This window comes from Vipera ursinii, assembly GCF_947247035.1.
Source record: "Vipera ursinii genome assembly, chromosome: 1".
Lineage (NCBI taxonomy): Eukaryota > Metazoa > Chordata > Lepidosauria > Squamata > Viperidae > Vipera > Vipera ursinii.
The window spans coordinates 343,687,609-343,710,995 of NC_139512.1; the positions used below are offsets into that span (position 1 = coordinate 343,687,609).

Here is a 23,387-nt window from a genome sequence, read left to right on the forward strand (position 1 = left end):
GCTGAAAGCAACCGTTCGTAGACATTCAAAGAGAATCCTGTTCTTACTAATCTGTTTGACTCGGTTGATGTTTTGAATCATTTATCAAAGAAAATATTCTGCTGCTTTTTTGTTTGAAAGGCTTATCATTTTGGAACTGTAAATAAATTTGGGTTGGTTTTTTTTCCAGCCTATTAATTTGTCAAAAGGAAAAAGGGGTTGTCCCTGTCACACAAACAGGGCCAGTCGTAGGCTGGAACAGGACAAATACTGCTGATATAGTAAAAAGTATGGTTGATAGTTTTTATAACAAAGTTTTATTTAACTGTAAAAAACACAAGTCAGATGATAAACCACAGCTCTGACAACTATTTTCGCACCTACCAAATATATGCTAAGGTGTGCACTCATGCTTTGATTGCACAAAGCAGCTAGTCAGTTTGCAAAATCTCCTCCTTATTGGCCAACTTGCCGACCATCCTCTCAGCTTGTAGTGGGAGCAGCAGTCTTCTGACAGAGGCGGGCTAGCAATCCTGCCATTTGCAGGAGTGAATTTACCCCTTCTACTATCTTCATGTGTGTATAACCGATTTCCTAATTGTAGAGGGGAAAAAAAATATTAAAATCAAATGAGTTTCCTATTTTTCCTGCTGTAGAGAAAAGACACATTTCAGTATAAATTCATGAAATCACAACAGCTAAATTTTCATGTTGCTATACACATGCAAACTGAGGTGTGGAAGAGGAAACCACAGAGAGGAAATTACCTAAACCAAACAGGAACATCCACCCCTAAATAAAGCAACAAGTATTACATCTTGCCCTAAATTATTCTTGGAATTCCCATCATCATTTGATGAAGACAGCTGTATATGGGTAATCCTTGACTTACGACCAAAATTGAGCCCAAAATTTACGTTGCTAAACAAGAAAGTTAAATGAGTTTTGCACAATGGTGGGATTCAAATATGTGAACAACCGGTTCTCTGTGTGGATGCTGCTTCCGGAATTCCATTCTGTGCCTGGGCAAGGAAAAATTAACTACTGATTCTGCAGAACTGGTGCGAACTGGCTGAATACTACCACTGGTTTTGCCCCATTTTACGACCTTTCTTGCCAGTTGTTAAATGAGTCTCCACGATTGTTAAATTAGTAACATTGTTGCGAATCTGGCTTTCCCCACTGACTTTGCTTGTCAGGTCACAAAAGGGGATCACATGACCCAGGGATACTGCAACCCTCATAAATATATGCCCATTGCTAAGCGTCCAAATTTTGATCACATGATCACGGGGAAGCTGCAACCGTTTCAAGTGTGAAAAACAGCTATAGGTCACTTTTTTTCAGTGCTGCTGTAACTTTGAATGGTCACTAAATGAATGGTTGAAAATTGGAAGATTACCTGCACTAGGAAAAAAAAGGATGGATTAAAAAAAATCGTGTTATGTCAGTAGATACAAAAGCAGCGATACACCATCTCTGGACCAGGTGGCCCTCTTGACATCGCTGAAGCACTAGTCACATAGTTGGATTATTGCAGTGCGTTTACATAGGGCTTTTCTTGAAGCTCACTCGGAAGGTGCAGCTGGTTCAGAATGCAGGGCATGGCAGCCTTGCGTACACCTCAGTATACTCATATGACATCATGATTATCACCTCTAAAGCATAGTATCAGGTTATTTGAGGAAATACTATTACTACTACTACTACGGAAACCCCTATACCAGGGGTAGGCAACTTTGGCTCTTTTATGACTCGTGGACTTCAACTCCCAGAATTCCTGAGCCGGCATGGCTCAGCTTAGAAACCCCTCCCTTTTCCCTCAGCATGGCTGGCTCAGGAATTCTGGGAGTTGAAATCCATGAGTCATAAAAGAGCCAAAGTTGCCTACCCCTGCCCTACACCATTTCAGACTGCTTATGTCTCATCATCTCTGCCCATCCAGTAAGATTTTTCATTTATTATTCCATTTGTATGAACAACTATCTGATCTCAGCAGTTCTGGCTGGCTCAAAACAGGCAAAACATTCCAATAAAACTATGTTGAAAACCAATACATAAATATAAAACCCATCTGCAAACAATTTAGAAGTGCTCTATCCTTTATTTCTAAAAGTTGCCAATCCTTCTGCTCCTAAATGGATTGAAGAAATCACTTCAAGTGGAGCAAGAGAGTTAGAGATGTTTTGTGCAATTTTACTTTGGGATGTAATGGAATTCATTAGTGCGGTATTCTTTTCGCCTATTTAAGGGAGAAGTTTATACAGGATTATAAATGTATCTATATAAAGATCCAGATATTAAAAAAGATTCCTTCTTCAGGGCACTTGGCTTGCACAACCAGCCCTGCTGCTTACACCAGCAACTCCCACAAAACCTAACCTTAATAAACTCCAACTTCAGATATTCTGCCATTTGGAATGTTTTACAGACTCGGAAAATATTGCCGATGATGTCTTCAGGTGAGTAACCAAGCTTCCATAAGTGAGCAAGAATCTGAAGAAAGAACAGAATTATCATTTGATGTCTTAACAGCTTTAAAGATGTACTGTATATCCAATTTCTTAAACACTACTTTTAAGACAGCTCAAGCATAAATGAAAAGCAATATAACCACAATTAAAATATAAAGACAATGGATTTCAAAAAAAGAGAACAGAGAGGAAGACTTGTGACTTATGTTTTTTCCTATGACCCCAGCCAATTGTTGCCTTTAGAACATATAATTAAAACCATGGCCTAGGGCAATGTATAAATCAACCCACTAGCTCTTAAAATGGTTGTGAGAAAGAGATCTTTTTTACTGGGTTCCTGTCCTATGTTCAGAACGTAACAGCAAGAAAATCAGAAAGCAAATGAGGCAAAATATATGCATTCCTCTTGTCCCCACCTTATAAGCTTCATCGACATTCGCATTGACACAATGGCCGATCATCTCCTTCACCAGCAAAGGATGGGGCTCATCACAAACCTATGGCAAAAACAGAAGCATCATGAAGCCAAAAGCCCCCCCAATGCTATTGAAAACAGTTATGGTCCACCTCCATAAAGAAAGATCAATCTGTTTCAACTATACAAGGCTGCACAAGTTCTACAAGGCCTGGAAAGATATGGGAACTATTAGTCTGCCAAAGTGGAACTGGTTCAAGATAATTTCATATGAACTCAGTAAACCACAGCCCACTATCTTAAACACAGCCTCTTTGTTTCAAATGGGCACAAAATTTTTAAAATGCATAAAATGTATATCCACTTTTCCCCTCAGGAAATTGATGTCCCAATTCATAATCTACTACAACATCATCTTCAGTGAAACCGATTGCTTACTTGCATTAACAATGACCAAGGTAGCTGGTAGAATGTTTAGAATTCTGGTTCCAAAAAGGGCTGGGGGGAAAAAAATTAGCAAGCCAACAGGGTAGACAGTATTGAAGTAGACAGATCTAGAGTCTGGCATAAAGCAACCTCCTATGTGACAGGACCTTAGAAGTGAGCCACAGTGGGAATATTACTCACATGGGCAGGATAAAGATTTTCTTTGGGGAAGGCATTCTTAATATCGGGGGGGTGGGGTTTGAGGGGGGAAGAGGACTTTAAAAAAAGGCAGTAAACAAGAGGTGCCCAATGCAAAAGAAGAATCCTGCTATCTTTAAATACAAGACAATAAAATACATTTTAGGAGGTAATTTTTTTCATATGTAACACAGACCTCCCCCAGCATTTTGCTGAAACTCCCTTTACAATTCTGAAAAATGACAGCTCTTACAAACTCTGACGAGCGAAAGAAAAACTTCCAAAAGAGGAGAATATATGTAGCTTAGAACTATGGAGTCCCTGGTGCTTTTTAAGCTTGGCCGTTTGCTTGCAGCCATTTCATTAGCCAACTAGATAACCTCAGTACAGTGCAGTTTTAAAGAAAAACTTTAATTAACCTTAAATACGTTCTCGCTATTGATGAAGCCAAATCCGGAATGGGTAGATTGCAAGTTGTTTAGTGCCTGTTAAAACAATCAAAATCATACTATCATTACTATATATAAAAAAGGTTTTCCTTGAAAGTTTTAAAGAACTACACAGTTTCTCAGTCAGGAAAGAAAAATACCACAGTGTGGATGTAGCTAAAATGGTTATGATTTTCGCACAAAGAAGAGGTAGCAGCATGGTTTGCAGAAGTTAATTTTAAAAAAAAATCTCAAAAAGGGGGAAAGAAACTCTCCCAGTAAGAACTAAGCATCAACAGTGGGCATAAATCAATGGCTGGTAGGTTGCAGCACTGGAGAGAAATCAGGAAATGGAATATTGCAGAAGTACAAATAGCAATCTTCCCATTTCCTCAGACTGTGTTAAATATAAAGCCACTTAATACTTTATACAAAGCCATCACCTGAATAAGTTATAATTCAGGGTGCTGAAAGAATATCATAATGACAGTAGAAATATTACAATCTAACTATTACAATCATCAGGATAGTAGGCCAGGGGTCCCCAACCCCTGGGCCGCAGCCCACTAACAGGCCATGGCTTATTCAGAAATGGGCCGTGCGAGTGGCGGGCTGGCACGTACTCACGAGCAACTCGACTTGCCAAGCAGCGGACTGGCGCGCACGCACGCAGCTCAACTAGTGCACATTGAGCTGTGCACACGTGTGCGTGCGTCCGTGCCAGCCCAGGGCTGGCGCGGCCTGGTTCCCCTCTCCTTCCCCACTGGGCCAAGCTGCAAAGATTGGGGACCACTGTGGTAGACAATACTCCCACTTTGGTTCTATCTGAAAAGGCCAGCCCATTTTCACCTTGGGATGACATCAAAATTCATTTTATCCCAAATGGCCTTCACAGATTTAGACTCCCTTGGAGTATTAAATTTGGGAGAAGCTGCAATGTGCGACTAAGTAACATGTTAGATAATGTGCCAACTCTTTTCTCCAAGGAGGGCAGCCATGGTCAAGCTTCATGATACAAACTTGTGTTAACTTTCCACAAAGGTTTGAAGCTGATCCACGAAATGATATTGTGTTCACAAAAGAGATTGCATCGTCAGCTGTAAAAACTGCCAGAAGTAGGAAGACTTGATTGGGCAGCTGCAGTGTGCTGCAGCTGCCAAAAAAGCCAACACAGTGCTAGGCTGCATTAACAGAGGGATAGAATCAAGATCATGTGAAGTACTAATACCACTTTACAATGCTTTGGTAAGGCCACACCTGGAATACTGCATCCAGTTTTGGTCACCACGATGTAAAAAAGATGTCGAGACTCTAGAAAGAGTACAGAGAAGAGCAACAAAGATGATTGGGGGACTGCATATAAGGAACTGGGATTGGGTATGTGTAGTTTAATGGAATTGGGTATGTGTAGTTTAATGCAGAGAAGGGTGAGGGGTGACATGATAGCAGTGTTCCAATATCTCAGGGGCTGCCACAAAGAAGAGGGAGTCAAGCTATTCTCCAAAGCACCTGAAAGCAGGACAAGAAGCAACGGATGGAAACTAATCAAAGAGCAAAAGCAACCTAGAACTAAGGAGAAACTCCCTGACAGTTAGAACAATTAACCAGTGGAACAACCTGCCTCCATAAGCTGTGAATGCTCCAACACTGGAAGTTTTTAAGAAGAGACTGGCCAGCCATCTGTCTGAAATGGTATAGGGTTTCCTGCCTGAGCAGGGGGTTGGACTAGATGACCTCCAAGGTCCCTTCCAACTTATTATTATTATTATATTACATTATAAATGCAAGTTAATCCAACCATTAATAATTGGATAATTTGGACACTTAGGGAAAGAGAGAGAGAGATAGCTGACATTTTACATTACATTTTCCAATCAGTAACTTTCTTGTAAAGCCTTTGTTGTTGCTTTTCGCCACATCAATATCTTATCTGCAGTGTTATGTCACCAACAGCGTCGAAAGTCTTCACTGTCCAGCTGTTTCTCCAGTGCTCAGTTTCACCCAACAAAAACAGGGGAAAGTACCATATGGCAAAGCTATTTAGCAATAGCAAATTCATGTCTTAACTTTGGATGCCGACAGAATTTTAAAAAAAGGAAGCTGCAGGAAGACGATACCCACCTGCCTCATGTCTCCCTGGGCTGTGAAGATAATAGCTTCTAGGCCATCGTCTGTATATTGTACGTTTTCCTTCTCAATGATTTTCATTAGCCTCATAAGAATCTGGGCATCTGTTAACTTGGTGTATCGCAGAACTGCACAGCGAGACTGGATGGGTTCTAGAGGGCAATGAATTCAGAGGTGAAATTAGAGTTATTTCTTGTCTTTATTATTTTTACAAATAATGCCAAACATACTTAATACAGGTAGTCCTCGACTTACGACCACAACTGAGCCCCAGACCTCCATTGCTAAGTGGAGACAGCTGTTAAGCGAGTTTTACCCCATTTTACAACCTTTCTTGCTACAGTTAAGGGAATCGTCGCAATTGTTAAGTTAGGAACATAGTGGTCAAGTGACTCTAGCTTCCCCATTGACCTTGCTGGTTGGAAGGTTATAAAAGGTGATCACGACACCCCAGGATATTGCAACTGTCAGAAATATGAGACAGTTGCCAAGCATCGGAATTTTGATCATGTGACCACGGGGATGGTCACGTGAAAAATGGTCATAAGTCGCTTTTTTCAATGCAGTTGTAACTTCAAACAGTCACTAAACGAACTGTGGTAAGTCAAAGACTATCTCCTTCCCCCTTCCCACCCCCCACCCCAATAACAGCCCTATGAGGTGAACTGGGCTAAGAGAGCGTGACTGGCCCACAGTTATCCAGCTGACTTTCTTGCCTAATTGTTTTAATGCAATGTAATGCATTAAATTAAATGCAGTTGTTTTAGGAACACTAGAACAAAATCATATGCAGCATCAAACACTTGTCCATTTACCTTTAAAATGTCTACAGTGACCAGGACCAGTTCCCAGGATTTGAAATAGGAATCACACCTAGCCTTGATGGGAAATGCCAGGAACTGATCCTAGAGTTTTGATTCAATTATGGGAAGACAGTCTCTTCTCCAATTGCAATTCGGCCGATGTCCTTTGCTTGGCACAAAGGGAAGTTGGTTTTAGCAGCTGTGTCTGTGTGTACTGTGGCAGGAAGGTTGCCATCCTTACTGGATTTGAATTTGCAGCTACAACAAGGGGGATTTTAATCTCTACCCTCTCTGACTAAACCAAGGCGACAGGTCACCAGAAATTGCTCCTGCCCAAGCGTCAAGAGTCCCCTGCTACATCATTCCTTAAAAGTATTAAAAACCAGGCTTATTTTTATGTGTGCACTGCTCTTCTTCTAAAGGGCATACATTCCACAGCATAAATAAGCGCCTTAAGGACCAGGCATTAAAGGCTGGTTGAGTAGCAGTCCCCTTCTGATTGCTTTGCTATACGCCTGGTTGCCATTTTGTATCATATACTTAGTTTTTACATATTGTATTGTTTTATGGGGACTTTGTTCTTTGATATATTTTATTATTCATTTAATTAAATTTACATGAAACCCATCTCACTGTCCCTACAAACTCTTTATTTATTAAACGGTTTCATTTAATTAATTTGTTATTTGCTGTTTGGTGCCCAGAGTTAGGCTGATTTTGAGTTGGGCGGTTTTATACAATAAATCCTATAAAAATAAATAATGCATAGAGTAATCGGCAATCAAGCTCAGTACGGGAATAACAATAGGGTGCTTTGCTACATCATTTAAAGCAAAATTCATTATAAAGCAGTCAACCTGGAAGAGATGTTACCTTAGAAGTGCCCCCCCAAAATAAGCATGTTTGGAGCAGCTATTTAAAAGTAGATGGCACGGGAAAGGTCACATCTCTTCCTTGGAGTTTCATATTTAAGATACCACATTAGAAGGCCCCACATGAAACCACAAGCCAGAACCACAGATGGGGCCACAAGACAGACCTTTCAGTGATTCTAATGCATGGATCCTACTGGATTCGATGACCTTTGAAAGTATTTTTAAAGTACTTTGATATTTTTTTAAAATCTACCACCCACTGAAGCCATGTACTCAGTAATGGGACCAAGATCCAGTACCTACATTAAAAAAAGGCACAAAAGCGGGTTAATTAAGTTCTTAATTTGCTTAACTTTAGAACATGCAATTCCACACTGCTTGAATTAGTCAGGCTTCAGACCTCTCCAATCATTGCAGCCCAGACATCTATTTACTCTGGTTCAGAAATTCAGGGATTATTCCGCCTTTTTACTCAGTTTTCATATTATTAAATGTTTACATAGTATGGGTTGATCTCACATCACTGTAGCAGTGTCTGCAATCTGTTTTTGAAGGGCATCACGTGGCAAGATCTCCTGCCAATGCACATGTTGCAGGTGGCTATCACAGAGGCGTCTCACATGATCCTCTCAGTGATGTGCCAAATAATTATAAACAATGCCATCATGGGTGAGGACATATCCAATCTCACAAAGCATTTACACAATGGTTTTCAAAATGTTCAAGACCATTCTGCAGCTGCAATTTTACAGCAGCTTTTCAAGCTTGGTTGTTATTAGAACGTCTGCTTATATAAGTTAGAGCCAAGAATAAACTTCTGAGGTTCGGTCCACTGCAGAGATAAGCTTTAAATGTAGAATCTCATCTGTTCTTCTAGACCAGCCCATAATGGCTGTGCCTTACAAAAGTTCTCTTTCACCTTATAAAGCCAAAGGACATTTACTGCCTTTAAGCTTCTATCTTTATTTTGACGCTTGCATTGTGACAATGGAAATATTTATTTGCAATCTAGGAATAAGTGAGACAGATCTGCTCCTTCTTTCCAAGTGGCCCTTGGTTCTTACCTATGATTTTGTCAGAAGCATTGCAAGCCAGAGCAAAACGAGTAGTTTTAGAATAAATTTCCATAGTGCGTCTCAGGGCTTGCTGGGCTCCATCTGTCATGCTGGTGGAGGAATAGTAGAAAAGGCAAAATAAATTTAAGCCATGAAAGCTCACCAAAATGCCTGGCATCATTGGACAATATATGTTCAGGACATGCTGTTTACTAATGTAAATTGTTTCATTTAGCCTGACCTTAAAGGAATTGCTGAAACAGATTCATTTTTCTTATTTATGCTGCATAAGATACAATTATTGCCATATTGCATAGGCTGCAGTTACAGGTAGACCTTTCTTACTGATTGCCTTGTTCAGCGACCATTCAAAGCTATGACAGTGATCAACATTACAATGGTGTATCTTTGCCTAACATGTTCCCTCCCACTTTGGGGAGCAGAGAGATTAGAGAGGAAGGGATGACAAGAGAATAAGAAGGCATCAGTTTTGCTTAATGAAACAGCTGCTTATCGCATAATTGTGGTTAGTAAACAAGGACTACCTGGATGTGTTCTTCTAGAATGCACCTTGTGCTTTATACAAGCTGTACCATGGAAAAACAGAACCACTTTACCATGCATGGAGAAAAATCATGAATTTTTAAAAAAGGTAGCAACTGCCTAAAGAGATAACTATTTCTTTTCCTCTCACTACAAGGATAGCGGATCTTTGGACCACATATGGCTTCTCCAGCTCTTAGTTTGTCTGCCAAAGTCCTCCAAAATTTCACCAACAAAATGAGGTGCTTTTTGGCAACATATTTCTATGGTGCTGGAGAAGACTCCTGCGAGTCCCTTGGACTGCAAGGTGATCAAACTGGTCAGTCCTAGAGGAGATCAACCCTGACTGCTCTTTAGAAGGCCAGATCATGAAGTTGAAACTCAAGTACTTTGGCCACCTAATGAGAAGGAAGGACTCACTGGAGAAGAGCCTAATGCTGGGAAAGATTGAGGGCAAGAGAAGAAGGGGACGACAAAGAATGAGGTGGCTGGATGGAGTCACTGAAGCAGTAGACGTGAGCCTAAATGGACTCCAGAAGATGGTAGAGGCCTGGAGGAACATTGTCCATGGGGTCGCGATGGGTTGGACACGACTTTGCAACTAATAACAACAACCAGTGGATATGCCTTCTATGGTTCCTGAAGCTAAAATAGGAAGCATAGTGCCAAGCCTTTAAAAGTTTGCCAGCTTCTGCGCAAATGGAAGGGATAGGAGGTTTCCTTTGCTGGAAACTGCCCAGCCTTGTGTTTCAGTAAGAAATGAGCTGGGACAGGGTGATCCCATCACTATGCAGACAAATAACACAACTGAGAAGTCCACAATGGAGAAGTAGAGTTCTTGCAAGTATTTAAATAATTGCTTAAAGAGTCGCTCTGGACAGGAAGCTAAGCACCATATACATTTAATAAAATAAGTACTGTGAAATTAGAACTCTTCAGATTCATGAATCATTATACAATATACGTCAGGGGTGTCAAACTTGCCACGTCATGTGACGTATCGCAATGTATCACAACATTTTTTCCCTTTGCGGAGCTGAGGTGGTGTAGGCTATGTGTGACGCATCTGGCCCATGGGTTTGCCACCCCTGATATAGGTGATTGTTTGAGTGAGGAAACAAACCTACTCACCTATCTGCTTCATCCAAGATAATTATTTTATGCCGGCCTTTTGGAAGTGTGACTTTTTGTTGCGCAAACATCTTGATTTTGTTCCTGACGACATCAATGCCTCTGAAAGTAAAATGCTCAGTTATTACGTACTTTTTATTCATTGATATTAAACCTTGGAGGGAAGGCGCAGCATGATCTTTGCAAGCTATTTTAAGAGGTCTTGTCAGTTGGAGAAAGGAGTAAAATTGCTTAAATGCTAAATAACCCAGCTCTCCCTCTAACCTTTGACTCACCTGTCATTTGATGCGTTGAGCTCCAAAACGGCATCCTTCAATGCAGAGCCCAGAAGTGCACGAGCCAGACAAAGAATGCTGGTGGTTTTGCCAGTTCCTGGTGGGCCCTTAAACAGGAAAAAAAAATAGTTTCAGAAAGGTTTAGTCGTCTCATTGTTGGGAACAAGCAGGAATTTGGAAGTTGTTATTTCTTGAAACATATCGCCCTTAAAGGTTTAAGTCTAAAGAAGCTTGTAGACTTAAAATATAATCAATGACAGCTAATTACATGAGTTACTGGCACAAAAAAATACAGTAAAATACTTAACTGTATTTTATTAATAATTATTTAAGGGACTGTCAGACCTGCCCCAAAACAATCATTTAGAAAAGCAGACTCTCGACTCCAATTGACTGAAGTGAAAAGGACAATTACTAAAGATGTGGGTTGCAGGAAGGTGAGTCGGAAACTGAAGTTCCCGCTCACCAATACAAAGAGCCAAAGCCAACGTTCCCCATCCCTCCCCCCCAATGTCCAGTCCGTTGCCGCCCAATCTGGGATCATCACAATGTTGTGGGAAACTCTGGTTTGTTTCAGGCTGCTGGAATTTCACGCCCAGGGCAAGCAGCCTTGAAGATGCCCAGTGTAACCAGTACAAACAGCTCTGGTCTTCTTCACGTGTCTGCTCCCCCACCCCATTTCCCACCATTAGATGCACAGGTGTGGATTACCTTCCCCCACCTTTCCCCTTGGATGGCAGGACGCCACTGCAGATGCTGACAGGGACTGTCTCTCCCTATCTGTTTCTACCTGTTCTATCTGGCCAGAAGAGTATACTCTAGGTCAGTGATGGCGAACCTTTTAGAGACCGAGTGCCCCAAAACCACCCTGCCCTCTGGCCTGCCCCCGCTCCGCCCCTGCTCTGCTCCACCCCCACGCCGCCCGCCCACAGGGCCACCCACCGCCTCCACAGCCCGGCACAGCAGATCACCCAGGCGGCCCTGCAGTGCCATGGTGGCCACACCCTCCACCCCGCAGCATCATCTGCACTCAACGGGGCGCGAGGGTGGAGTCTTGTACCTGCTGCTCAGCTGCCATGTGTTTGGCTGCGCTGCTTCGCGTGGGCCGCACCCAGGGGCAACTTTTCTCCAGGGGGCTGCTGGTGAGGAGGGGGCTGTGGGGCTGGGGCAATGGCATGCGTGCCCACAGAGAGGGCTCTGAGTGCCACCTCTGGCACTCGTGCCATAGGTTCGCCATCACTGCTCTAGCTACTGTCAGCTAGGAAGTGTCGACTGATGGGAACCTCAAGGAAAGCATTTTCTGTCGTGGCGCCCGCCCTTTGGAACATCATTCCTTCGTGATTAGATTAACCCAGTCCTTGCGGGTCTTTCAAATTCGCTTTTTGCCTTATCTAGTCCTGAGCCTAGATTAGAGCCTACCTCTTAGCTGCATGGACAGATGATAGGTTAGGTTATGCCCACCTGCCAAGTGTTTCTATATTTATTTGTTCTTATTTTGTGGTTTTGTTTTCTTGTAAGCCACCTAAAGGTAAAAAGGTAAAGGTTCCCCCGCACATGCGTGCTAGTCGTTTCCGACTCTAGGGGCCGGTGCTCATCTCCGTTTCAAAGCCGAAGAGCCAGTGCTTGTCCGACGACGTCTCTGTGGTCATGTGGCCGGCATGACTAGACGCCAAAGGCGCACGGAACGCTGTTACCTTCCCACCGCAGTGGTCCCTATTTTTCTACTTGCATTTTTACGTGCTTTCAAACTGCTAGGTGGGCAGAAGCTGGGACGAGTAACAGGCGCTCACTCTGCTACGCGGCACTCGGGATTCGACCCGCCAAACTGCTAACCTTCTGATTGACAAGCTCAGTGTCCTAACCCACTGAGCCACCGCGTCCCTGTAAGCCACCTAGAGTCACATAAAAGTGACACTGGCCGCTATATCAACTGAATGAATGAATAAATAATGGGATTCTCATCAACACCTTCTTTTCCCTTAGATCAGGGGTGTCAAGCTCAATTTCATTGAGGGCCGCATCAGCATTGCAGTTGCCCTCAGGGGGCCTGGTGGGTATGGCCTAGGTGGGCGTGGCTAGAATGCATATGGCCTACTGGGTGGGCATGGCTAGTTCTACATCATTCGCATCAAGGGTGCCTATGGGGGCCTGGGCAGGAGTGGGACAGATCTGAGGGCCTCTGGCAGAAGGAGGGTCTCTGGGCCAGGGCCAAGGCAGTGCGGGCCGTTCCCTCACTGTTTCCAGGATGGCTTCGTGGGCCACATGAAACCACTTTGCGGGCCGGATCTGGCCCCCGGGCCTTGTGTTTGACATGTCTGCCTTAGATGGCGCTTAGCTTGAAAACAAATTATTTTGTCAATACTTACGGCAATAATAATATTTGGAACGTTTCCTTCTCTTGCAAACACCTAGAGAGAGAGAGAGAAAAAAAAGGGCGACAGTTAATTAGAGATGCAAAGGTTCTGAACTTGGAAATTATGTACTCCAAATTTTGGCATTATGACCATACAGCCACATCAGTGTTTCGAAATCTTTTACAACCTTCTTATCAATACTTTTTGCCTTCCTTAATGGTCTTCCAAACCTGTATTCTAAACAAGTTGTCTTTTTTAAATTTTAAATAAGATTTTATAGATGGTAATAGAAGAGAAACCTCTTACTTTTTTGTTTACATTCTGTGCTAACTTGTTTAAGGAATCATCTTCAAACTGTATTGAGCAAATAACAAACAAGGAATTCCATGCAATATCCTGTCACTTATGGTGATAAGTACCATCAATTATGGTATTCAGACAAGTGCTTAAATACAGGATTGTATCCATCACTTACCCTTTTGCCTTGTCTCATGATGAACAAAAAGACATAAAAGAGAGTATCAGCAAATGATGCACCCTCTGTGATTAAGTGCCAAGAACGAAAATGATTTAAAGCCCTTATAATAACACTTCGTAAACTGGATCTAGAAACAATATTTGAAGTGAGGCCAACATAGAGCACTAGAGCATTAGCTGTAGCCATAGGCAACAGAGAATTCCACACAGATATTTGGATAACGTCCTCTTCTAAAGCCAACAAAGAAATGCAGCTTTCCTTCATTTCTCTGCCAGTTCATTACAGGAAAATAATTCCCATAGTTACAAGACCACATTTATAAATGCATCTTAAAATTTCAGTCATTGAAAGCAGTATTCTTACAATAAAGTGGTTTCCATACCTCTAATCTGCTAACAGTGTCTTCATTGCCAACAATTTCCGACATCTTCATTGGCCTGTATTTTTCAACCCTGTTAGACAAGACACATTAACATTCTTCCCTGTGCCAATGCTAAAAGAAAGGGAGTGCAGTTGAAAGAGGTTGGGAAACTGGGGGGACTGAAGCAGAAAATGAAGCTTTGAAACCAGTATTTTTTGGGGGGGAGGGGGAAGAGCAGGAAAAAGAGAAATCAAGTTAGTTAAGTACTAAAATGGTTCCCCTCAGTTGGCATCATGTAGTTGGTTCATACAATAAGCTAAATTCTAAACTGAGGATTAGGACAAAATACAATGGCTGACTTCACATGGTATATTATGTCCAGACCATGTTGTGGTGATGACCTGGTTCCTAGGACATGCTGACCATGTTGTGAAAACTCAGAGATCATTTTCCGAGAACACAGCAGCATGCTGGCTGGCTAGAAATTACACATTACTTTGCAGTCTAAGATATCTGGAGCGCTTCAAGTTGGGGAGGTCAAATTGTAGGAGGGATCTCCTGTTTGAGCAGGGGGTTGGACTAGAAGACCTCCAAGGTCCCTTCCAGCTCTATTCTGATTGACTGAAATCAAGAACTGCATCATTTTTCACATCATAAGATATGGATACCAATGCAGGAACTTAGCCTAAGGTAAAGGTAAAGGTAAAGGTTCCCCCGCACATGCGTGCTAGTCGATTCCGACTAGGGGCCGGTGCTCATCTCCGTTTCAAAGCCGCTTGTCCGAGGACGTCTCTGTGGTCATGTGGCTGGCATGACTAGACGCCAAAGGCACACGGAACGCTGTTACCTTCCCACCGTAGTGGTCCCTATTTTTCTACTTGCATTTTTACGTGCTTCCGAACTGCTAGGTTGGCAGAAGCTGGGACGAGTAACAGGCGCTCACTCTGTTATGCGGCACTTGGGATTCGACCTGCCAAACTGCCGACCTTCTGATTGACAAGCTCAGCGTCCTAACCCACTGAGCCACCATCTATTAGCTTTTAATTGCAGTATATTTTCAGAAAAAAATCATATAATTATTTCCCAAAACTCTTGGAAGAACCAATAAAGAAGAATATTTGTAGCTCAGGGTTGAAATGAGAAGTCCTTGGTGCTCTCTGGCTTGATGTTTTCTTGCAGACGTTTCATTACACAAACTAGGTAACATTTTGCTTGCAAAAAAGGAAAAAAAACATAAAACAGATCTGTTCCAAATCTAGCAGCTGCTGTGCCCAACATGCAAAGCTTCCTTAGTACTAACCTGGGCCAAGTTTTTCTGTGACTTAGTTTAACAGCAACTGAGTCCCTGGGAGTTGGGCAGCATACTTATTTAATATTATTATTCTGCACAAATGAACTTGCTTGCTAGATGATAGTTCTATGGCAGCATCAAACTCAAGCTGGTGAATCTTGAAAAAACTAAATAGACCTCTTTTGTGGGAGTTTATCTGAGAATTGCAGGGATTAAGGGCAGCCTGGAAAATCAACCAGCATCCCAGAACAAATCTATGGCAAACAATTTTCACAGTTGCCAAGAAAACTGTAAAGCTGCTTCTATGTAGTCCATGGAGCTGAATTTAATTTAATTTAGATGAGAAGGAATTCAGCACAGTATGCAGATTAAGGTGTGAATGCTGTGAACCTGACCAGAGTTTCCTGAAAAGCCCCTCTCTGCATATGTAGCCATACATACACACACACACATATATACGCACATATATGCACACACACACATATACATATTATGGGAAATCAGCCCCCCCCAGAAACAAATATTTTTGGAAATATTAAAAGGCAGAATATTTCCCCAAAGGATCTTAAAGGCAGAAACCAACCCACCCACCCCAGTCTCTCTGCCCCAAACAGAAACCAGGTCTGCAGAAAAGCAGATGTGATAATCTTGTTAGAATGATTGGAGCCAGGAAGCTGGGATTAGAAAGACAAAGATCAACAATCCCTCACACCAAAAAATCCAACACAGGACATAGTCATCAGCCACAGCCACAGCCACAGCCCCAGGGAAGCAGGATCCGACCTCTGGAACATAATAGGATTAACCCACCACCATCAGAATACCAGAAAGGCACACTCAGACTCAGGTCAAAGTTCATGCCAGAGGAACAACTCCAAACAAAAGCTCAAGAAGGTATAAAAACCCACCACTCCCTACTATATGTAGTCAGCTTTCTCAGAGCCACGCTTCTGTCTGGCTCTGCCCTTCAATGAACTACAACTTTCTTTCTAAAGCAGTCTCCATTTTGTTTATTCCCAGCTTGGACTGGACCCTGATGAACATTTTTCTTCCAACAATATTTTTTAATTATATATAAAAATGTGCCATCCAGTTGAAGTCAACTTGTTATGACCACATTGATCTGGTTTATCCTTAACCTGGTCTTTTAGGCTTTCCAACAGTGACTTTCTGAAATGCCTCTGCAAAATCCATTTTATGTCCCTTAAATCAGCGTTTCCCAACCTTTAGGAACTTGAAGATGCGTGGACTTCAACTCCCAGAATTCCCCAGCCAGCTATGCTGGCTGGGGAATTCTGGGAGTTGAAGTCCACGCATCTTCAAGTTCCTAAGGTTGGGAAACGCTGCCTTAAATAACCTATTCTCATCATTATATTTCCATCCCACCTTTTAAATGTGTAATTCTAAGCTATGAATTTACCTAATACTCCTTCCTCCTATATTCACCCCAACAGCAACAACCCTGTAAGGTGGGTGGGCTGAAAGTTACCCAACTGGCTTGCATGCAATCTTCTGATTTTTAACCAAGCACCTTGACCACTACACCAAAATAGCTTTCATTTTGCTCAAAAAAAATCTAGAAATGCCAATGCAAATCCCGGTCGACCACTAGAGGGCAGGAAAACGCTTTCAGCATTTCCTCGCACTCTGCTGCCGTCTAATGGCCTTTCAGAGTTTTGCAGCCCAGGTCTGCTAACAGGCCCCCATGCAATACCTCGCCACTCACTACCCCAGTTACAATCATAACGCTCCCACAAAAAAGCACACCGGCTTCCAATTGCTGCGCCATCAACCGGATTTTCCTCACCTAACTGCCCGGACCCAATTCCCACGGCTTCGCAACCCTCAACAACATCCTTTGGTGGGCCTGCCCTTCGTCCCCGGCTCTGTTTCTCACCAGGGGAGTTCATAATGGACGCTCCCGGCAGAAGTAGAAGTAGATGCGACATCAGCAGCGTTCCCGCCTTGTTTCCCTCCTTCAAGAGACTTCCCCGTCTCGGGTGCCGCCATTAGCGCTTCCCGCCGAACGGGTTCCAAACCCCGCCCCTATTTGCGTCAAAAAATGCGCGGGAGGCCATCTCGTCTGAGGGCAAAGACAGGGCTAGTCATGCGGGTTTCAAGAACTGACGCTCGCACGATCCTTGCTGTCATTTCTTTTGCCCTTAGTTGGGTGGATTCTGTCCTTATTTCGCTGAGCGTCCTGGTCTTCTGGTGCCCATCAGAGGAGTTTGGTTGAGAATGTGGATGTTTATCATGGAAGCTGTGACTCTATGCTAGAACCCATCTGATTCTGATTTAACCCCCAAATGACTGGCAAATAGTTTCTTATTTTGTATGTCTCTAAGCTTTCACTTGCTGCACGGCAGGCAGAAATCCAGCAGGTGAGGGGTTTTTTTTTCTTGTCATCTCATCTTAGTGGGAGATCGGGAGGAGTAGCATATGGCCGTGTGTGCCCAGTCACCCATGGGACAAAATGACATATTAGCATTGCAGAAAAAAAATAAGATTAAGAAGTGATTGGACAGCCATTTCTCTGGAATGGTATAAGGTCTCCTGTTTGAAGATCTCCAAGGTCCCTTCCAACTCTGTTATTCTGTAAACCCTACTGTGTGACATTCAGATGTGACAATGGCTGTGGGTATCCCAGTAGCAAAGACAAATAAGATATACATAATTTAATTTGCAGCAACACATGGCAGCAACTTCATTGCTTACAAAGAGTGGTGAACATAAAATCATAAGCATCAACTTAAGGAGATTCATATGCAAAGCACAGAGAGACAGAGAATGTGCCATTAAGCTGATGAATTTGAAGGGACTAAAGTTCTTTCTCTAAAAGGACTGCACACACATGCCTCTTATTTTCCTGTTCATAAATTTAATAAGAGCTGCTGTTCTGGAGCTGCTCTGGAGCATTAATTAAGGAAAGTATTGCCCAGTAGTATCGCCCAAAATGTGCTATTGCTTGGGTTGTTGAGGCCTCTTACTTCAAAAAGAGAAATCAGTTAAGTTTTCTTTACTCCTTTTACTAACGTAGTCACTGTTGGGATTATGTGGACCATCCATGTGGTTTTCATGATCACAGTATGGAAGCAGTTTGTCCCAGCCATGTGCAGCCACAGGGGGACGGAAGAGGGGATAGGTAACACCATATGCATCACAGTGTCATTGCACAAAAGATGCAAATTATCTACTCCATATCACTTGTGTCATGTTGTGAATGACACAGATTGCATCATTTGTGTCATTAATGCAATGACATTGTTACGTGTATGATTTTATCCTGACTTCTTCCAGATGCTTATGGTTATAGCCTTTTTCTTGGATTCCCCCCCCCCCCAGTTCTTAGTGGTGATCTCCTGTCTCTTCACTAATCGTATCCAGATCTCCTTGGTTTTTTCCCCCCCAAAATCAACCAAGATTGATTGGCTATTGCTACTTGCTGCAACATTTTGAGGTCCTGAGCAACTTGACAGGTTATTAAGGACTTAGAATATTAGGAAGACTATAATTTTACTCCTTGGGAACTGTTGAGATTTGTGAATAGCAGCCCCATGTGATTAACTGCAAAACTGCAATTGACATTTTTTCCCCGTAAGGGAGGTTCTGTCCCTGCAGTGATTTGTTTCGTGGTCTGGTCATTGCGTTCCCCCTCCACAGGAAGGAGAAAGGGAGAGCTTCCTGTTGACATTCTACCTTGTAATAAATGACAGACTTACAATCGTTCCATCATGCTGACTAGATAATCCTCTGTTGAGGAGAAGGAAGATGACTCTCTGTTGCTTTTGTATTTTGTGTGAGCAATAAAATGTTCCTGAATTCATCTCTGTTCTGTTCTTACACCCCAGGAGGTTATTCATTAGCCCCAAATGGTGGATTTCTGCTCCTCGTTCTCAAATTATTAGGTTATCACAAACAGCTGCCTGCTGAACACTGTTTTGGTTGGGTTTGCATACTGCACTTCACCCATATGCCTTTCTTTGATTTTGTTTATTCAGTGAGCAGTCATTGTGGTTTCTAAAACCTGGTTTATACTTTATTATTACCAATCCAGCCAATTGTGGTTTATTTAATGAACCAAATTAAGCAAACTATAGCTTAGAAGAATAAGTGAACCAGGCCAGAATCATTTTGCAGTGTGTGATTCTGTTGGATTGTATTGGAAAGAATTCAGTTCATTCTGTTCGTTTTTTTTTACTCTGTACTTGCAATCAAAAAGAAAATCAGTTTTACCCCCTTCCTATCAGCACAACTTCAAAATGATGAATGAGTTTCTTTTTCAGAAGCTGAGATTGCAAACCATTAATGCCAAATATATTGGCAAATAACCAGCAAATAAAAGTCCTTCTTGTGTGTCACTCAAGCTGTTGTTGCAAGAATTGTGCACCATTCGTTTGGAACTGGGTCACTAATTTGCGGCCTCACTGGGTCAAAATAATAAGTTGTAAGAGCTGGCTTCTTTTTGTATTGTCTTTGTCTGCTTCAGGGATGACCTTGACCCAAAAATGATGGATAAAGCAACTGTAAGGTAGATGGCAGCATATGGGTTTCATTAATAGGGAGAAGACTGCAGATTTTTCCTGCACCAGCCTTTACTAAACAGGCTTCCTCTGGCCATGATGAACTATGAGTCTCATCATTTTCAGCTATTATAATAAAAGACATTTGAAGGGCACCAGTTTGAAGAAGTCTGGGCTGTAAGTTAGTTAATATCGGCCTTTCATTTTGCTTGATGCAGGAGGTATTATAAGGTTTCTGGAATACCTGAGAGCCATATTCCAAACATATCTTGGGATGCCAGGGTGGAGTAGGTTGAAGTAGGGTTTCCACTATTCTCTGGTTTTCCTTTCCTTTTCCAAATCTCTTTTGTTCTGCATGTTGTCATAAGATTTGTTTTGCACTGCAATAAAATTGAGGGGTCTCTGACTCATATGATTTGGTCTTATCCATCTATGCCTTTTTTGGCTTCAACTCATTATGTATATTAACATAATTTTGAGGTTCTCTATGATAAATAATCTATACAAGTGGAGTGATGTTAAAGAGCAGACCTCTATGGTAAAGTTTCTCATGGGTGTCCCAGTATGTTTTAATTTTTAAGAAAGAATCTAAGTAAGCAGCCCATTATGCAGAGTACAGTTCGCAGTCAAAAAGGGTATATTGTTCTGAGTTGTTGAGGCAAATAAGTTAAATACTTTTCTAACTATGAGACTGATTTGTGTTGAGCCAGTCATTTCAAGGACTAAACATGCTTAAGTGCTGTAATATCATTTTGAGTTATCCACTTAGTTGTCCACTTAGTGTCATCCAAAGCATGTTTCCAAATCTTGGGGTTTTTTTGTATTCATATATAATTTTTATTAAAAGAAAATTTTAAATATGATTTAAAAGCTATAGAAACAAAAATGGAAAAATGGAAAAAGAAATATGAAAACATAAAACAGAAAGAGAAGCCTAGACTAGGCAAAACCAATTCCTGCAACCGTTCTAAAATATGTGAAGAGATGTTTTGTCTAGTCTAGTGAAAAGAAAGACTAGGAGTGACATGATAGCAGTGTTCCAATATTTGAGGGGCTGCCACAAAAAGGGTCAACCTATTCTCCAAAGCACCAGAAGGCAAGACAAGAAGCAATGGATGGAAGCTAATCAAGGAGAGAAGCAACATAGAACTAAGGAGAAATTTCGTAACATTGAAAACAATTAACCAGGGGAACGGCTTGCCTCCAGAAGTTGTGGGTGCTTCATCACTGGAGGCTTTTAAGAAGAGACTGGGCAGCCATTCATCTGAAATGGTATAGGGCAGGGGTCTTCAAACTTGGCCCTTTTATGACTTGTGGACTTCTACTCCCAGAATTCTTCAGCCAGTGTGGCTGGCTAAGGAATTCTGGGAATTGAAGTCCACAAGTCATAAAAGAGCCAAGTTTGAAGACCCCTGGTATAGGGTCTACTGCTTGTGCAGGCAGTTGAACTAGAAACCCTCCAAGGTCCCTTGCAAACTCTTTTATTCTGTTATGCTGTTACAATAACATGAGAAAAAGAAGTTAGCTAAAGATGTTCCTGATTTTCTTTGCAGTAGTTACAAACATAGTGATCACTACTCCCATGCTTCCAAATTACACTCTGGTGGCCTGGACCACATATCTAGAAAGATATCTTGTTTGATAGGGGAACTCAACAAACAACAAAAGCAGGATGATGATTCCTGTCCAAAATCTGAGTTTATCTATGTGTAAAATCTATATTATGAGATATGTAAATTAAAACTGATTTTTAGTAATATGGACTGAACTTTAATGAACAATTCCATTCAATGATTCGTATTGTATTGATCATGTGAATCTTTTTAGCTCAGATTCAATAATGATTCTTAGCCCATTGTGATGTGTGTAACATATCTTATTATTCATAACTTATCAGTGATATTTTGGAAAGTAATAATTTCCTTTACATTTTAAAATGTAAACATATAGCAAATGGTATTTTTTAAAAATTTCATATCAGTTTTTATTCAGGATGCGGTTCAGCCTTATATTTTTTCTTTGGGGTAATTAGCAAAAATGGCAAAAGTAACTGCTTTGATTAGAGACAATGGACTAGATACCTTTATTAGAGACTGGAAACCATTTGTGGACTTTCTACGTGTTAAATACAATAACAGAGGGTTGACAGGAATTTGAAGATTAGTGTAATGTTTGGGTTAACCCAGGGGTCTTCAAACTTGGCCCTTTTATGACTTGTGGACTTCAACTCCCAGAATTCCTCAGCCAGGCATGCCTGGCTGAGGAATTCTGGGAGTTGAAGTCCACAAGTCATAAAAGGGCCAAGTTTGAAGACCTCTGGGTTAACCTTTTGAGTGTTTTTTTTCTGTATATATTATGATTAGATGGTGGGTTGATGTGATTACTAGATAGATACATTTTCTCATCTGGAATATTTGTTTATTTAATATAGTATTTTGTCAAATAAGGATTGGAAAGTTTATAACTGTTTGTAGACCTGTAATGTCTTGGTGGAGCAGTGGGCTAATGCCTCCTTAAGTAACACCAGCTGCCTGTAATTAGTGCAGGTTCGCATCCCACCAGGCTCAAGGTTGACTCAGCCTTCCATCCTTCCCAGGTAGGTAAAATGAGGACCCAGATTGTTGGGGGCAATAAGCTGACTTTGTAATAATGCCGCTTGGGGGGGGAAAGCCCTAATAAGCAGGCATATACATAGAATGAAGGCTATTGCTAAGCACATTGATTTGTGCTTTAGATTGTAAGCCGCCCTGAGTCTTTGGAGAAGGGTGGGATATAAATGGGATTAAAATAAATAAAAATAAAAATAAATGTAAGGGGAGGAGAACTCACCATTTTTTCCTATTTTTCAGCATCTAGCTGGGGTGGATTCTTTATGTTCAGTGTTAAATATATTTGACATTTGGATTTTTTTGCTTCCCCATTTTTTGTATACACCTTTTTTCTTTTTCTTCACTGCTAGTGTTGGATGTTCATTTTCCTTTTCTTTGGTTTGTATTTTATTCTTGTTGACAAAACTATGCTGAAAAAAATCTTTGGGGTGATTTCGACAATGTGTTGAAAAAAATATAGACAAAAGAAATGGTGTGTCTGTTTCGATTTTCCCTCTGCAAACACACTAGAAAGCCAGTGGTTCCTAAATTGTCAGATATCACATCGTAATTTGGCCAAGGTAGCTGGCCTTCTAAAGAGCAGTCAGGGTTGATCTCCTCTAGGACTGACCGGTTTGATCGCCTTGCAGTCCAAGGGATTCGTAGGAGTCTTCTCCAACACCATAGTTCAAAGGCCTCAATTCTTTGGCGCTCAGCCTTTCTTATGGTCCAACTTTCACTGCCATACATTGCAACTGGGAAGACCATAGCCTTGACTATACGCACTTTTGTTGACAGGGTGATGTCTCTGCTTTTTACTGTGCTGTCTAGATTTGCCATGGCTTTCCTCCCCAGGAGCAAGCATCTTTTAATTTCTTGGCTACAGTCCCCATCTGCAGTGATCTTGGAGCCCAGGAAAATAAAATCTGTCACTACCTCCATTTCTTCCCCATCTATTTGCCAAGAATTGAGAGGGCCGGATGCTATGATCTTGGTTTTCTTAATGTTAAGTTTCAACCCAACTTTTGCACTCTCCTTCTTCACCTGCAACAAGAGGCTCTTTAGT

The 23,387-nt window shown here is 41.7% G+C and overlaps 2 protein-coding genes across 3 annotated transcripts in view; one reads left to right on the top strand and one right to left on the bottom strand.

Annotated features, from left to right (window-relative positions):
* Positions 1–283: 283 nt before the first annotated feature.
* On the bottom strand, positions 284–17,249 carry RFC2 (replication factor C subunit 2). Of its 2 annotated transcripts, none has more exons than XM_083361853.1 (11): positions 17,111–17,249; positions 13,944–14,013; positions 13,096–13,137; positions 10,730–10,836; positions 10,455–10,556; positions 8,790–8,890; positions 6,042–6,199; positions 3,912–3,977; positions 2,870–2,950; positions 2,362–2,475; positions 284–573 (listed from the first exon to the last, which is right to left on the bottom strand). In XM_083361853.1, the coding sequence occupies exons 1-11, from the start codon at positions 17,221–17,223 to the stop codon at positions 463–465; spliced, it is 1,065 nt and encodes a 354-aa protein (XP_083217979.1). In that variant the 5' UTR covers positions 17,224–17,249; the 3' UTR covers positions 284–462. The 2 variants fall into 2 exon arrangements, with proteins under 2 accessions (XP_083217979.1, XP_083217980.1); XM_083361854.1 differs by having other exon boundaries at positions 17,021–17,227.
* Positions 17,250–17,546: 297 nt separating this feature from the next.
* CLIP2 (CAP-Gly domain containing linker protein 2) overlaps positions 17,547–23,387 on the top strand; it is a 99,472-nt gene continuing 93,631 nt past the window's right edge. The window contains exon 1 of the mRNA XM_083349389.1: positions 17,547–17,594. The gene's annotated coding sequence lies outside the window, so the exon portion shown is untranslated. The remainder of the gene's footprint in view (positions 17,595–23,387) is intronic.